The sequence below is a fragment of the Sesamum indicum genome, linkage group LG9 (assembly GCF_026168435.1).
Source record: "Sesamum indicum cultivar Baizhima isolate 11 linkage group LG9, ASM2616843v1, whole genome shotgun sequence".
Lineage (NCBI taxonomy): Eukaryota > Viridiplantae > Streptophyta > Magnoliopsida > Lamiales > Pedaliaceae > Sesamum > Sesamum indicum.
This window is the reverse complement of record NC_142665.1, coordinates 20420210-20436961: the sequence shown is the minus strand read 5'-3', so window position 1 is coordinate 20436961 and position 16752 is coordinate 20420210. Positions and strand designations below refer to the sequence as shown.

Below are 16752 nucleotides of genomic sequence, written 5' to 3'. Positions count from 1 at the left end.
TTTTATTCTCTTCTATTTCTTCTCCGCTTTTGCTTCACATGTTTTGTTTTGTTTTTTTAAATAAGATAAAAGAAAATGAGAAAATGTACTCAAAATTCAGATGAGAGGTGGCCGGTAAGAATTTATTTTTTAATTGTTAGAATAATTATATTACCCTCTCTTAAAATTTGATGTAATTATATAAAAATTTATGTGTTTAAAGAAATTACATTCAGCCCTCCTCATATTTGTTTCAATCCAACAAATAGATTCATATGTTTGTGAAATTTATGGAATTTGCTGACATCATAAACATTTGAATGAAAATTCATGTTTGTTCTTTACTGACTTACAAATTTATTGTAGGTCAAACAGATCTTTTCTAACCAAACTATCTTTATAAGTTGAAGATTTACGTCACATGTATTAGCCTGTGAAACTATATAAGGTTGCATTTGGATTGAAGGATTTGAAATCATCAAATACTTAATAACAAATTTTCTGGATGTGTTTGAGTAATTCCAAATTTAAGGATTCTAATTTTAAATTCTGTTTTGGTAATGGCTGGATTTTTAAATTATTTTGAAATGGAGTCATTTGAAATCTTTTCTCCAAATTTTTTTCAAAAATTTGAATTCACCAATCCAAATACACCCTAAGAATAGTTTGATTGGAGAAGTTTTTTGTTCTGCAACAAATCAGTAACAAGTCAATTCTTTTGCTGATATAAATAAATTTTATTAATTTTGATAAACAAATAAATCCATTTGTTGGACGAAAATAAATATCAAGTGCACTAGGTGTAAATTTCAAAACCGCAAAGGTGATGCATGTAATTTACACAAACCTTAGGAAAGGATGGTATAATTATTATTTTTTTATTGAACCAAACGGTTTTTTTTTTTAAAAAAATGTTTTTATTATTTATGGTAATTTCTAAAAACTAAAGGACGATCTATAAAAACACTTGCTAAAATTTATTTTTTTTCTTAGAGAAAGTAACAAATAAATTGGTGAGTTTTTGTGGACTTGGGCCAACTAGTTTGTTTAATGCATGAAGTCCATTTGTAAGGAAGCAAGAGGTGGTGGCTGGCCCATGGACGATGACTGGGCCCGGATTCTGATTTTGGTTCATCATCTCTCAGAATTGCTTCACATTGCAATATAGAGATTCTTACTTAGAATTTTTTATTTTAAATAACGGTAAATAAATTACAATAACTCAATTTTAATAGCTATAACTTAATTCAATGCATAAATATAACTAACAAGGTAAATAAACTACAATTATTTACATAAAGTCAGACAAATACCAACATATCTGGTGAGACACGAACACATGACCTTGAACTTGTTCATGGGACTTCAATCTTAATCTTAAAATTTTTATTGATATCAATATTTCCTATTCAAAATGTTAACAAGAGGGTTGAGATTGTAAATAAAACATTTTTAGGATAACTCTAAATATAATTTCTAGAGTATGATGAAGTGATCAAGTATAGTAACCTTTTTTTTTTGTTATTATTATTTTTATTACATGTGTTCTCATTTTATATTGAAGAAAAAATTAATCATATTTAGAGTAGGGATGAAATAATTAAACACCTAACAACAAGTGTAATTCTGAGATTTCGAATCCTAACAAGAATCCACAATAGAATAAACTAGTATAAAATTATTTTCTTGTGGATTGATTATAAAAAAAATAAATAAATAACAAAAAACACAAACCCTGTAATCGATGAACAATAAAGAGCTAGGGTTCGGGTGGAGATAAAACCGCATAATGCACAACTTCAGAAGAGAGCGACATTGAATGAAAAGTGGTAGCGCGTTTCAAAAAATTCTTACCTATATTAGGTTTGGTCAAGAGCAAGTGTACTATACTTGTCATGTAATTGGTCACTTTTTTTAAAATATACGTCAATCACAAATGAGTATATTACACTTACTATATAATTAGTTTAGATTGAACTATCCTCGATTTGAGTTAGAATTTTGGATGAGTTATTGTGAAACATCCACCAAATGTGATGAATGATGCAACATTTTCAGTAACAATTGATGCCTTTGCTCAACTATAAATATATATATGTATGTATATGTATAGCTAAGTGCAAAAAGAAGAAGAAGATTGCATGTGAAAACTATAATTAGGTTTTGTCAGCTCATTTGATTCACCAAAATAAGCAGCAGCAGCATAAATATGAAACCCCCATCACAATGCCGCTCCACTTTCCCATCAATCATTCCTCTCTTTCCCCTCCACCATCCCCCTCACTGCTTTTATATTTTTACTAGTGATTAAAGCACAATCCGTACCAACCCATATTTAAATTCTTGTAATATTGATTTAATTGAATAAAAAATAAATGGATAATTGTTTGTAACTAATACAATGAATTAACTTTAATTATGTATAAATAGAAATTTATTAATAAATCTAATTTGAAAAAATTATATTTGGATGAAACCAGTACAATTAAGGGTTTTTCAGGCACAATTTGGATACTCTCGAATTTTCTTAGGAAGTTTAGTTTACATTGGTCTAACTATATGCCATGTCATTAGTGCACGAATAGGAATAGAAATTGTCGCATCTATAAAAAAATCGACTATTTAGTGTTAATTAAATAGAATAGGAGTGTTCTATTTTTCTTTTTTTTTTTTTTAACAAACTTCTCTCAATTTTTTGATGGGGGTAAGAACAGTAAAATTATGTTTTCATTCATTTTTACATTTTTAAAATTTATTTGATGAGGGTAAATTAGTAACAACACATGTTTCTCTTATTATTTTCAAATCCAATTCTGAAATTTATATATATAATTGGAAATAAATATAGGAGAATATTTCTATATATATAGAGAAGAAGAAGAATTATTTTATTCTTTATAGCAAGCATTATTATTAATATGGTAAAGAAAGGTGGGTGAGGTTGGTTTGTGATTGTCTGTTTTGTGGGGCCACAAACGCCTCAATGATATTGATAGGCATCCTCCTCCTCCTCCTGATTGGGTGGTGTTGCTGCACCACCTCCACATCATCTGCTTTCTCTCTCTTCCCTTCTCTCTTGTTTCTCTCACTTCTACCTGCACAACCATCACACATACATACTCATATTAAATACATATTATGTCTTTATTTGGATTATCATGTAATTATGTACTCAACTATTTAATCCCAAATAGTTGAATTGAAAGTTTGGCAATTTTGTTAAATTGCTAGATTTTTGGGAGTGAATAATTGCACTCTTAGCATCAACAATTATTTAATTGACCAAAATACTCGACATTTTTGATAAAATTCAAAATATTTTAATCAATTCGTCCAGATAAAAACTTTGCATAGAATGAGATCATCTGGGACGACCAAATGATCTGGTAATAGTCTTATGATCTCTATGTAATTCGAAATCCCACTATTAGTAAAGTTGATATTCGATAGTGCGAATGCAAATCTTCTATCATTCTTTTATGTCACACCATCAACATATTTTTTCTTAAATTATAAATTAAATTATAATTTAAAAACAGATTACGTACAATATACGAATAATTGTGTCACAAAATTATATCTGCACCCACCCAATAGAACTGCATAAAAAGCTACTCAGCCAGTACAATATATTTACTTCTAAGCGTATCATCAGAATAATAAATCATTTTATAAAATCATAAAAATAATCACAATCATCAATGTACGAACCCAACAATTGATATCAGAGTTATGAACGGACAACATCAGAAAAGATTTGATTGGCGTATAAATAAGTGTCTGTACCAATCAACCTATTTGAGGGGAAACTGAAGACACCAGGCCCTGCTCTACTCATCATTAATTCACCTACCACCTTCTTTGCCAACTCCATAGTTCTAAGTTACATTTATGGAATAATAATGACATAAACAATTTTTTTTTTAAGTCTACGTATATTACAAATGAACCCCTTAATTTTATGATAATTACATTAACATCCTAAAATTTAGGTTTAGTATGAAAATTCTCTTAGTTTTTTGTAAGTTACATTGGTATTTCTTGAAATTATCTTTTACCGAACATTCAATCCGCAAAGGAGAATTGGTAATACACTTGTTCATAAAAACGTTTTTCAGCTTCTGGCTTAAAAAAAATACTTTTAAAATATTTGGGATACCAACTTTTACTTCTGAAACGGCTAAGAAAAACGCTTTTAAGCCAAAAGCTATAAGCACCTTGGGGTTGTATTTAGCTGTTTTGAATTTTTTGTAAATAAATTCAATTTTATTTTTTACTATTTTATCATTATTATAATAATCTTATTTTAATTTTACCGTTTTTAATTTATTTTTAGAATTATATATTTAAAGTTGATATAAGAGTTTTTAAATAATTTAAATTTGAACAATAATTAAATTTCATTTTCACATATATAATATTTTAATTTTTTTATATTTTATGTGCCATATCATCTAATTATATTATTTCGTTCACATATTATTATTTAATTAATTAATAAAATAATTACTTTTTGCAATCATGTAAGTTTAGTTTTTGTGTATGAATCAGTGTTTATATTACTTAGTGAGAGCATTATTAAATTAAAATTATTTTTTAATATTTTTTAAAAATATAAATATGGAATACTAATCAAAATAAAATTTATAATTTTTGTGAAAAAAAGAAATAATAAGCAGAAATATAGATCTTTTTGACACATAGGGACAAAACAGCCTTTCATCAATTAAGTTTATTTTAAAAGTGATTTTTCTCCAAACACTATCCAATTTAGCTTTTATTTGCTTTTCATTTTTTTATAAACAGTACCAATTTTTAATTATGCTACAATTTTCAAGTTTTTTCTGCAAAAATTACTTTTATAAAAATGAAAGTTTTTGCAAACACTCCCTTAAACTTCTGGGGAAGAAGTGCAAGGTCTATGAGGGGAATCCTTAAATACAAAAATTTGTAGGGTGTTTTTCATAAAATTGAGAAACTTTTGCATAATATTCCCTAATCTCATTGGATTAATATATATATTTATTTATTGCTTGATCCTTCTTACCTTCCATGATTTCTATTATGGTAAATCATAAGGATTTATTTGAAATTTATTATGATTATAAATATTTTTTATTATTTAAAAATTATAAATATTCATTGATAAATGATTGTAAGAGGTATTTGTTAGAGAGAAAGAGAGTAATTTAGCCTTGTTATTGACTTGCATGAAATAGTTGAGATAAACTCAATTACCTCTGCTGCTGCTGATTTTGGTTTCCCAGTAGAAGCAGGTGAATCTTCAGCTTCCGCCTCACTCTGCTGTACTGCTCTTTGTTCGGTAGAAGGACTGCGAGATGGACTAAGATCAGTGGGCGTGCTCTGAGTTCCGACATCTCTAGTCGTGCTCCGATTTTCCTCTGCAATCAAACAGATCATGAATTGCATTGAGGATTGAGACAAAGATTTATAGGCCTGATTCATTTGGAATGTTAGATATACAAATTTGAGACCTTGGATTGTGATTTTCACTTCGGTTTCATGTTCGATGATTGGAGACTTTGCCTGAAACTGCTGGAGCTGAGAATGGTAGATGAGTGGAGCAGACATAGTGATTCTGCTTTTCAGGCCGCGAAACGATCGCGCGCTGAGAGTTTTTGCTGATAAACACTCGAGTGGGACTTCCCCTGACAGGGGATTGCATATGTATTTCTCTGCATCGTTCCACTTTGAGTTGAGAGTTAAGCCGTCTGGCGATAAGTACTCCCATGTGTACAAAGTTTTTGCCTGTAATGCTGCAGATAAATTGTTCGAAGAAATTACAACAAGAACCCTTTATTCTACAAGCTTCTTTCTGTTTGAATTCTTACCTTTCAGGGCTGTGGTGAATGAATATTTTGAAGGGTCAATCTCCTCTGCATGAATTTTTGGAAGGAAAAATGTTATGATCAGGACTTGTGAGAATTTAATCAGAAGCATGTAGCGGGAATGTGTGTTTACCTCTAATTGTGTAGCCAGGAGAGGAAGCAGAGCTGGAGATGGTTATGTTTGATCTCAAAGACCTTTCATCCTCTCTGAAACTCTTCAAATTTGAGGCTGAAAATCTTCTTGAATTCGTGTTTCCTCGGCTGATTCGGGCTCTCAGAGCCCATTCTTTCAGGTCGAATTCCGGCTCATCGTGTCGACGAGAACCAAAAGAAGATTGCTTCTCTATGGCATTTGCCATGAACAAGTACGTATATACTTTCTTCAAGTTATTTTGCTTCACTTTTCCTCGCAACTCGGTACATCGTTTTATAGTTGTAAAAAATTTGAATTTGCCAAAAGTTACCTGAAAGCCTGCTTTTTGAAAATACCTTTTAACTCAGGGCCAAGAAATTCAAACTCAGTATGCTGTGTAATTCTTTCTTCATTAACTTTTTCTGCCGGCATACATTTAGGTGCTGGGCCATACTCCCATTGGCATATCTGGTGTGGGTATCAGAGGGGAAAATCTAAGCTTAAATCCCATTTTTAGTTAAAAAAATAGTGCAATCATTGAGAAGAATGGAGTGGTTTGGGGTATGATGGTGCAAAAATCATAGTCCTTTCTGAGAATACAGTGATGTTTAGTTTAAGGGCAGTGGTCCTATAGATGACCAGTTTTGTAATAACATTGACTCTTCCACTGGTGTGGGACATCATATGTTTGTTTCATTTCTTGATATGGGGGAGGGAAACATATATACTGCTGGATATGCAGTGTCCTGGTGTTTTGGGGCCTATGGTCCAGAGAAAAATTATTAAGTTTTTGATTGGTGGTATAGGACTATGGTTGGGTTCCAAGTACAACCCATCAAAATGAATACGAGCCGTTTATATTGGCCAACTTGACAATTGGCTAGTGGAGATTCACCCCTCAACAAGGATCTAATGTAGGAATGGGTGATTTTTTGATCTTTTATTACTACTGCCCCAATCCACACATCTCAACATAGATACTATAAATCTTGAGACTTTAGTTACACCCATGTCTCAATTATTAAATCTTTAGGTCTCGTGCACATCATAAGTTGGTCCTAGACGAGAAAGAAGTTGATACTTAATGTTGTCAAAATCACCGTAGGATGAAAGAAGTGATTTCATTCTTCCAAATTTTATCTGGGCGATAAGATAGATTCACCTGCCACAAAAACAACACCTGTCAGAAGGAGCCAGCTGGAGAGTTTCCAGGAAATCCTCCAACGATGAAGTTAAATCTTGGACATGAGGGAATTGCAAAATGAAGGGTTGGAGTAATCATAGTTGAGCTCTTAAAACTATGAATAATGGATGTTAATCTATGGTTGCATATGATTATGGAGGACCTCTCTGCTCAACCTTAATCATTATTCGTAGTTTAATATGGAATCACAATCATATACTTGAGTATTTGATAGTCAATATGCTCATCAATATTAATGCAAAACCAAAAGATTAAATCTATAAAATTAGACCTGTCAAACTCAGCAGGAGAAATATGCAACCACTTAGATCCTCATCAAATGCACTAATTATTCATTTTCTTCGGTAAAATGTATTACAAAGACATAACTTTGCACTAAGACGGGAATGAGTCAAGACAAACACTTTAAAAAGCATTATCTTGTGTAAGTAAAAAATAAAGAAGATATGGGAGAGGGTTTGTATTACAAGTTGGTGATAAGTAGCCATCAGTGTCAAGTTATTTTCAAGCTGGGGTTTTTGATAGGGAAAGAGAGTGGGGGGAGAGGGAGGAATATTTCCGTGCTGCATGTGCATATTGATGGTGGGGGTGGGAAAGTCATCATCACCATCGTCGCAATCACCACCCCACCTTAAAACCATCTCCACCATCAGCTTTTCTTTTCAATTTTGTGCTAAGTAGGTCTCATGTGGCAGAGGATAGGCCCAGTTGTTTTTGTGTCTCTTCTCTTTGCTTCATTTAAATATCCCCCCTGTTTATCTGTATTCATCTCCACTTTTAGTTCTTTTGTCTTATTTTTTAGATTCTAATAATCACATTGTTTCTGTGGGCAGGAATCAAAGGGGTAGATTTCGAACACAAGCAACTCAAATTTTGAACTTTGACTGTAGAAATCCTTAAAGTTGAATCTTAACTTGAGTTTGATGAAATTCCTGCTATCATTTCATACTTCATTTAATTGAAGTTTCATCTCCATTACTCTTTCTAATATATTTGCATGATGATATCAAATTTCACTTTCAACCTTTATCAGTTGCAATCTTTTATTACCAATTTTTCGGTATTTCACTTTATGTATATAAGCACAAACCATACGAGTAATGTAACATGTATGTGAAAAGCAATATAAAGAGCATCATCAATTTACAATAAATGATCTGAACTATGGCTTAATCATCATTTAGTGGAAGAAAAAACATGGAAGTTGATGCCACTGGCAAGAAAAGAAATCAAGAAACCATTGAACATTGAACAACCATGTCTATCCTAGAATCTGCATCTGTCCCCACAGCAGACCACTTAGCACCAAAACAGCGTACCTCTTGTTCCAAAGAACCAGCCCACTTTGTCAAGCTGCAATCACCCAAGCTTTTCTAGCTCGGGGATGCACCATATATGATTCAGTGCACCAACTCCAACCAATATGTGTATAAGACTTGTGAGACATTATTATTCATAATCCCCATAATCATTAATCAATAATATTCTATGGTACAACTCTCACTAGACAAAACCACGTAGAAAAAACACATGCGTGGATGTAAATGTATTAGCACCTCACTGTTTCGTCTAATCCGCTCAAAATATGCGAAAGTCCCCACTTGAATTCCTATTGCAGCTCACTGTAGCCAGAGCTAAACATAGATCCTCCATGAGATGTCACAATTAACAAATCTGCATTAGACACACCAACCTTCAGCCTAATGGAACTTGGTTGCATGAGAAGTAAAACACAAAGACTTCCACAGAAGCCACCTAGTTCCGCACTCCCATTTGTGAGCCAGCCCATGCAACAATACAGCTTGTTGGACAGTTGACTTGATCTTTCCGAGGACCCAGATTTCAGATTTCACCGACAACCATCCGGTCCTAGCCTTCATAATTCTGCAGCGGAAAATCCTGGGAAAAGTAAAAGCCATGTATTATTGAAGGAAGTCAATGGTTTATTGGAGTCTGAGGCGACATTGTTGCTGATATTCTAGTTGGTCTATCATGACTTACTTTTGTGTCCATACGCACATATATGTCATATCAGTTTGTTTGATCTCGACTTAATTAACTAAGGTTTGGGGAAACGTTTAAATGACTAAAGATCAAATTATTGTTAACACATAAACATCACACCAATATAGAGTTGGTTTCTATCTAAGCTACAAAGATACACATATTCCATCAGAGATGTAGATTAAAGACCATCATTTCCAGGCTAGATAGGGAGCATATGAATAATATCAAGTGTTTCTATGCTAATAAACTCCTTCTTATCTTGATCTACTTTAATGAAGGAAAACAGAGCAGTAAGTAGCAAAACAAACATGCACAATTACTTTGATAACATTTCTATTCGAGCGCTACTAAAGGGTTCATAATAAAAGGTAGCGTCCATCTACTGAAAACTAGCAGAGAAAACCAAACTGAAGTCTTGAATAAATGATGATAATAAGAAACAATAACAAGTTGGGGAAAACAGTAAGAAAAGGAAAAAATCAGTTAAAATTTTATAGACATTCAGAATAAAATATACAAACCCCCATTGTGTCAAACCTTGCTGATCAACCAAATATCAAATGAAAAATCCATAGACACGTCTAATATTTAACAGAACCCGCACACACATACATAAAAAGATGTTTAGTGTTTGTAATATTTAAACGATAATCACAATACTGAAATGCATGCGTAACCCATAAAATTCAGATACGCAATAACAGAAAAACTTATGGGGGAAAAATGGATACTTGCCTCGTACCCTTGTCCAAGTGTCAAGTGTCCAACAAGAGTAATCATGCATTTAGAAGAATCGAAAGCCCAGTGTTCTTTGACTGATAGGATGATTAGATACCTGCAATGGAAGACTAGAATACTCCAATAACCAAAAAGATATTAACATACTATGAAGTGGAAAACTAAAAGTCCAGAAACATGAAGTACACGCTAAACTAGAAGGATTAGCATTTTTCTGAATGTAAAGAACAAATTGGACAGAAAGAAAACTTACTTCTCCAATAAAAGTTTCGTGCATGAACCAATTTAAGTGGCAGAAGGTTTATCCAGTTCCAGAACAAAATATGGCCTATGGAAAAACAAACTTCTCTCTGTTACTGATTATGTGTTTATAAGCAAGAATAACACGACAACCAGAACTTTTGAGCAATAATATCCACTTATAAGTGGTAAAACAATCTATACTTTAGTACGACAGCTAGAGTTACTTCTTCCTAAAAGGAACAGAAAATGCTTCAGCACGCAACAAGCTTACCATTTTCAGAAGAGAAACATCATGCAAGATTAAGAAATTGCATAGGCAAACATATTCCCTGCAAGTAAAAAGCATAATACTTGTCAAAGAAAAAAAATATGGGACCAAAAACTACATCGTTTAGCTAGCTCCATTGCCAAGTTGAAGCTCAAGTACCACAAAATCAAGTTGGCAGTTGACTAATTCAACGTGAAGTATATTATAACAGAATATTACTAATAGTTATGGTAATGAACTAGCATTTATTCCATAAATAAAGCAGGACTATCATCTTTTCCAGGAGAACGAGAGGTGAAGCAAAATAAAAACCAACACCAGAATGTGATCTGTGGATATTGAAATACAAGGAACTACAAAATTCAATAGAGCAATTTATCACTTTGTATATACCAAGAAAACTTTTTACATATGAATGTTCATAAGTACCCAAGAAAAATAGCACCATAAAGTTCATAAACATCCATCACCTTCCATGATATCGACAAAGTTCTTTTTATACAACTATTATTAAAAGCTCCAATAGAATCTACAAATGGAAGAATCATCTGTTCTCCCCCTTCTTTAAAGCTTGCAAATGTACAACTTAGGATATGAAGAGAGACATACACTCATTATGCAATATGATTCTCCTGTCTCACGTAGAGTGAAGCAAAGAGGAATATGATTGGCGTACCTTGTCCAAGAATCAGTATAGCATTAGCAGACAAAGGCGTAATATCTTGGATCTTCTCACTGGTAAAAATTGCCCGTGTAACTACCAGGGGAAAAAAGGGTGGGAAAACTTAGTTTGAGTGCATAAAACACATAACTTTGGTTTCAACTTTTGACAGTTATAAAATAACTTCAGATCATTTAAGTAGACAAGTCAAAAGAAGCTGAGAAACATAAGCAAAGCTGTTTCTATGGTGGGCAATTTCGGTTGATCTTCATATGCATTGGCTATAAAGCAGCACAACTGAACAGTTTATAAAAGACCGTTGGGCAAACAGCAACATGGAAAACCAAGACTTTAGTATCCTACAAGCCATATTGCAATTAATTAATCCAACAAAAGGAGAAGAAACCAACAGCGAAAGTTGCAGCGTCAAAGCCAGCAAGCATGCGTGATGCATGTGGATTAGTATAACTATCAATACAATTTTCTCGTATAGTTATTCTTATAATCAGCAAGAAACACCAATCTCATACGTGATGGAGAATAAAGTAACATGATTAAGAATGGTCGGAACCTGAAGTTTGTATGAGCTTTTCCTTGGTATCTTTCTTTTCAGTTTTATCAAAGGAAGTATCCATGTTAGATACCGTCATAAGGTGCACAGTGTGACTTCCATCTGACATCCAAATAGTTTGTGTCGCTGCAAGGAAGAATGATCTTGGATGTTTCAGAAAGTAAATTGCCTAGGTGACTCATCAAAAATACACATGATATGGATTTGCGCATGATCATGGACTCATGAACTAAAATAATGTCAAGAGAAATCATAAAGTACACCTGTAGAAACATCATGAAAAACTGCCAGCTTCAGAACTTTCATGGTTTGACTTAACCTCTTCATGAGGCAAGGCTTATCGAATCCTTGGACAGAATAAGAAAAGCATAAAAGATGCACATCTCCAACAGAATCTAAGACCACAAAGTAGTTAGCAGATAATGCCTGGATAGAAATTGCCTTGATTGATCTCCCTGTCATATTCATTGATATGGAACTTCCCTCATCCTTATCCTCAAACTTCATAAAAAATGCACCTTGATCTCTCGAATCTTGTCTAAATATCACAGACCTCAACTTCACTGCAAGTTAAATGCACAATCAGCAGCTGTAGCAAATGGCAAAGTAAACATTCTCAGAGGCCTCAAAGATACATTAAACACTGCTAAAGAATGATGAAAAGAAGTCAATATTTCAAGGTCTGCAAAGCATATACTCACAGATTACATTTCGAGGTAAATGTTGATCATAATCTGCCATTCAGATTAAGTATTTACTTCCTATATTGTCCAAAAACATATATATAATTACACATGCAGATATCTATAATCTATATATATATATATATATGTGCTTTATAGTTGTCTAAGGTTTGATCAAACTAAATTATATCTTTGTGCTATCTTTATTTTAATTCATTTGTGTGCTGTAAATTTGCAGGGGGATAGATTAGCAATAACATTAATATGTTAACAAACCATCCATTTTAGTGCCTCACTTCGCTAAGCTCTGTCCTAACTGTTCTACCTATTCCCTAGGAGACCTTCAAACGTTCATAGAGCAACTAGAGCATAGAGCATTTACCAACTGAAACCCCTAACGTAATAACAACTGTAAACCATAAAACATCTTTGTCTCAGTTTCACAAGAATTAAACAATTTTATCCAGACAGCAAATTGCTCCTAGGAGTGGGGAGGCTGTATGCTGGGGTTTTACAACAAGCTGGAAGATCTCATGGAGAAAGTCCCTCATATCCCCAAGATGGAATCATGATGTCAAGGCAGAGAAGGCAGGTATGATATTAGAATGTCAAGAAAATACACTGTATCAGGTAAGCATCAACAGAATGCTAGATCTTGGCATTATGTCATTTCTCTGATGGCCTGAAAAGAGAAATCCATGTCTTCATGGTTCATCCAATCATATATGGTTAATTGGCTGGCAGAGACACATCGTGGAGCATAATAATCACACATCACGAGCTACTATTAAGAACATATGAATACGGGATATTCATATGAATGCAGGTTATCATGTCACGAATATTAATGAAAGCTATACACATAAAGGACTTCCATGAAAAGATTGAGAACAAATTCTAAGTGAAGAATTGATACAAAAGGAAACAAATTTAAACACATGACATAAGAGAACTCACAAACTCACCAGAATCAGAAAACTTTTCTGTCTTTTCACCCTTAGCTGGCAACAGATTCAGATCCCCATCTGTGCCTACGGTTCTACCTCCATTACCCTTCGCAGCATCAACTCCATTAGTAAGGCCATTTTTGGAATTGTATCTTTTACCACTATTCTTCTTCTCCTTTCTATGATTTCCTTTAACCAGCGGCTGCAGCGGGAAAACCCTAACCCCATTCTCCTCCCCAAGAATCAAAAATCCAAACAAAACCCTAATGCTAAACACCGGCAAACAACAATCAATCACCGCACACTTCATGAGCTTCAAAGCTTCTCCACCCCCCTCATCCCCAATCAATCTGAGAGCAAACACCCAAATCTTAGAATTCGAAACCGAGTACAACGAAAACACATTAATCCCCCCCGATAACTTCACCGAGACCCCATGATTGACTTTAAATACCATCCCAAACTTGGCTGGGTCAAACTCCAAGTCCCTGTGATTTGAAGCAACCCTGATCTTGACAAAACGGTCATCCCGCAAAATGAAGAAGCGTAGAAGGGTGGCGGAAGAGGGGCGGAGGAGAGGGGAGGAGGTAACAAAGACGGTGGTGGGAGGATTGTGGGTTGTCCGGAGGTGGAGGAAAGTGGAGGAAGAGGTGGGAGAGGGGACGAGGGATTTGGGTGGAGGGAAAGAGGGAAGAGGAAGAGAGAGAGGGGAAAAGGGAGTGTAGAGAGAGAAAGAAGAGTCGGAATGACGGAGGGCTAGAGAAGATGAGAGGGGGTCATAGAGAAAGGAGGAAATGTGTGGGGATGGGGTGTGGAGCGGCTTCGGAAGGCTGAGCTGACGGGCTTCGAATTCCGGTGGCGTTGATGACAATGACATAATAATAGGAATCGGAATCAAGAATTGGAAATAAGTATCGGAATCGGGATGGTGGTGGGGTGGCTGAAAAATCTTGAGCAGGAAACGGATATTTCGGCAGTTCTAGAGAGAGAGAGGGGGGTTTGTTTGAAATTTGAAGAAGAGAAGACAATGGTAGTCAGGAAAGTCTCCACAGCGGTAGTTGGAAGGAACTTGGAATGGAAGAAGTTGTTATTGTACTTTGTTGTGCTCTCTCTCTCTACAACATCTCCAATCAGAATTCGGACAAACTAGGTAGGAACTAGGAAGAAAGAAGCGTGCTTGTACATGAGATGAGACTCGGTCATGCGTTTCCACACTCTCCAGTTGCGGTTTTGCGCTGCTTGTCCTTTTCCCTATCATCTTATGCCACCTCTATGCTATTCTACAGAATCCAACTCTATGCAATTTCACTGCTATAGTACAAGAAAATTTTAAAAGATTAACAAAATTATATATATGGAGAAATAAGTTTAGTGAATTAATCTAAAAAATGTCTAAATTTCACTTCATGAGCATTTATTTCAAGGGAGAATTCTAGTCTGAAATTGATTCGGCCAAATCTGAATTAATTAATGGCAAGTGTAATACGTTTGTCTTGTGATTGATGTACAATTAAGGAAAAATGGTCAATTACATAGCAAGTGTATCACACTTGCTTTGTGATCGGTTTGGTTCGACCTAATTCAGATTCCGGCTAGAATTTTCCTTATTTCTAGAACTAGAAAATAAACATAATGTTTGGATTCATTTTTCGAGTGTTTTGTTGTGTTTTATGGAAATAAAAAGATAAAAATAAAGATGAATTTGGATTTAGAGATAATATGTATGTTTGGATTTATTTTTATAGATGAATTAAAATCATTTAAAACAAGTGTTGCATACTTAATATTGTATTTTGGAGGACAAAGAGTTATTGTTCATTGTCGAATCATGTCTCTTATATATGTGTGTGTGTGTGTGTGTTTGATGAAAAAATTCATACCATCGCCCTATAATATTCGAAATAAGCAAATTACCCCCTATAAAAAAAATAATAAATTACCTCTTTGTGTTTTTCAAAATTAAGCAAATTACCCCCCTCACGCGATTCGTGAAGTGCACGCATTTTTTGTTAATTTTTTATTTTTTTAAAATTATAAATTATAAAATTATATTTATAACATTATTTAAGAACCATAAAATTTAATTTGAATCTAAAGTTCAAATTTAATTAGTAGATTAATGGCCCAGATTTTATTTTAATTCAAATCACGGTCTGAATTTAAAATTATATTTTTAAAATATATTTACAAAACTTTTAAAAAAACATATATGTAATAAATAATATATAATTATAGTTATATATATGCACACACAGAGAGAAACAAAGAGAATGATGGCAACGACGACCATAAGCGTTGAAGGGGTGGTGGAGGTTCGAGCATTTTCCATCGGGGAGCGGTGATAGGGATGGGAGTGGCGGTGATTGGGAGGGGGGAGGTTTCAGGTAACGGGAATGAGGGGGAAGGGTTTTCGGGGTTGGCGTGGGTAAAGAGGGATGGGGGCGACGAAGGAGGGGGAGGGGGAGGGTTTCAGGCAACAGGGACGAGGGGATGGGGGAGGGTTTCAAGTGGCGTGGGCAACGACGAGGATGGGAGCGGCAGTCTTGGGGAAGGGGAGGGTTTCAGACGACCACGAGGGGTAAGTTTTTTTAATAAAGATATATATTATTATAAATAATATAAAATATATAATATAATATTATTATATATTTTTATATAAAAATAATATTTTATTATTAAAAAGTCAATTAAACTCGCAAGAAAGGAGCGTGTAATACACCACCTCTTTTGAGGGGGTAATTTACTCAATTTTGAACAACACATGAAACTAATTTGGTAAAGTATGTTACTCAATCGTTATAACAAAAAAAAAAAAAGTTACTTGATTTATATATTTTATCTAAATATTGTATATTTGAAGTATTTCATGTCTTATTTGGATCTTAAGTAGATTTTCGTAATTTGAATACACATAACATCCTGAGGATGAGAAGTTTGCCCATCTAATATCTTAAAAAGAATTCATAATAGGGGTAATTATACTCTCCTTAGTGTAATTATACGTAAATCTCCTATGGTTTAAGAAATTATGTTTGGCACCCTTGAGGTTTGCTTCTATCTAATAAATAAGTTTCTCAATTAATCAAATTCACCGAATTTGCCGATATTAACAAAAATTTAGAAAAATATATATTTACCTCAATTCAACTTATTACTGATTTATTACAAGTCAAATAAATATTTTTATGACAAAATTACCCTCATACATCTTCAAGTTTTAATGCATGTGATGAGGTATATTTTCACTGTTATAGGAATAGTTTAGTCGAGAAAAAATTATTTGACCTATAATAAATTAGTAATAAGTCAATCAATGATAAATATCAATTTTTATTAATATCAGCAAATTTGGTAAATATTGACTAACGAATGACTTATTTGTTAGACGAAAATAAATTTCAAAAGTACTAGATATAATTTTCTAAACTAGATGAGATATACATATAATTATATCAAAATTCAGAGGATG

At 33.6% G+C, this 16752-nt stretch overlaps 2 protein-coding genes across 6 annotated transcripts; both read right to left on the bottom strand.

Moving 5' to 3' along the window:
* Positions 1–2850: 2850 nt before the first annotated feature.
* On the bottom strand, positions 2851–6595 carry LOC105178351 (uncharacterized). The gene is made up of 5 exons (XM_020698966.2): positions 5962–6595; positions 5832–5876; positions 5475–5756; positions 5218–5381; positions 2851–3074 (listed from the first exon to the last, which is right to left on the bottom strand). Exons 1-5 carry the CDS (start codon positions 6185–6187, stop codon positions 2868–2870), a joined length of 924 nt encoding a protein of 307 aa, XP_020554625.1. The 5' UTR covers positions 6188–6595; the 3' UTR covers positions 2851–2867.
* Positions 6596–8611: 2016 nt separating this feature from the next.
* LOC105177956 (uncharacterized) lies at positions 8612–14473 on the bottom strand. 5 transcript variants are annotated; one of them, XM_088884811.1, is made up of 8 exons: positions 13302–14469; positions 11917–12216; positions 11654–11779; positions 11098–11178; positions 10425–10482; positions 9908–10238; positions 8921–9064; positions 8612–8839 (listed from the first exon to the last, which is right to left on the bottom strand). In XM_088884811.1, exons 1-5 carry the CDS (start codon positions 14158–14160, stop codon positions 10454–10456), a joined length of 1395 nt encoding a protein of 464 aa, XP_088740937.1. In that variant the 5' UTR covers positions 14161–14469; the 3' UTR covers positions 8612–8839; positions 8921–9064; positions 9908–10238; positions 10425–10453. The 5 variants fall into 5 exon arrangements, with proteins under 5 accessions (XP_088740937.1, XP_088740936.1, XP_088740935.1 ...); XM_088884810.1 differs by having other exon boundaries at positions 8612–9064; positions 9908–10020; positions 10164–10238; XM_088884809.1 differs by having other exon boundaries at positions 8612–9064; positions 9908–10007; positions 10164–10238; positions 13302–14468.
* Positions 14474–16752: the final 2279 nt, after the last annotated feature.

Excerpts from the sequence above, each read along its gene's own strand:
- LOC105177956 (XM_020699210.2), bottom strand. The coding sequence starts at position 14,160 with ATGTCATTGTCATCAACGCCACCGGAATTCGAAGCCCGTCAGCTCAGC. Across the intron at positions 11,780-11,916 it reads TTTTCATGATGTTTCTACAG|CGACACAAACTATTTGGATG; the intron begins GTGTACTTTATG and ends TCTTCCTTGCAG. Across the intron at positions 11,179-11,653 it reads AAAGCTCATACAAACTTCAG|TTACACGGGCAATTTTTACC; the intron begins GTTCCGACCATT and ends TTCCCCTGGTAG.
- LOC105178351 (XM_020698966.2), bottom strand. The coding sequence starts at position 6,187 with ATGGCAAATGCCATAGAGAAGCAATCTTCTTTTGGTTCTCGTCGACAC. Across the intron at positions 5,757-5,831 it reads ATTCACCACAGCCCTGAAAG|CATTACAGGCAAAAACTTTG; the intron begins GTAAGAATTCAA and ends ATTTATCTGCAG. Across the intron at positions 3,075-5,217 it reads CAAAATCAGCAGCAGCAGAG|GTAGAAGTGAGAGAAACAAG; the intron begins GTAATTGAGTTT and ends ATGGTTGTGCAG.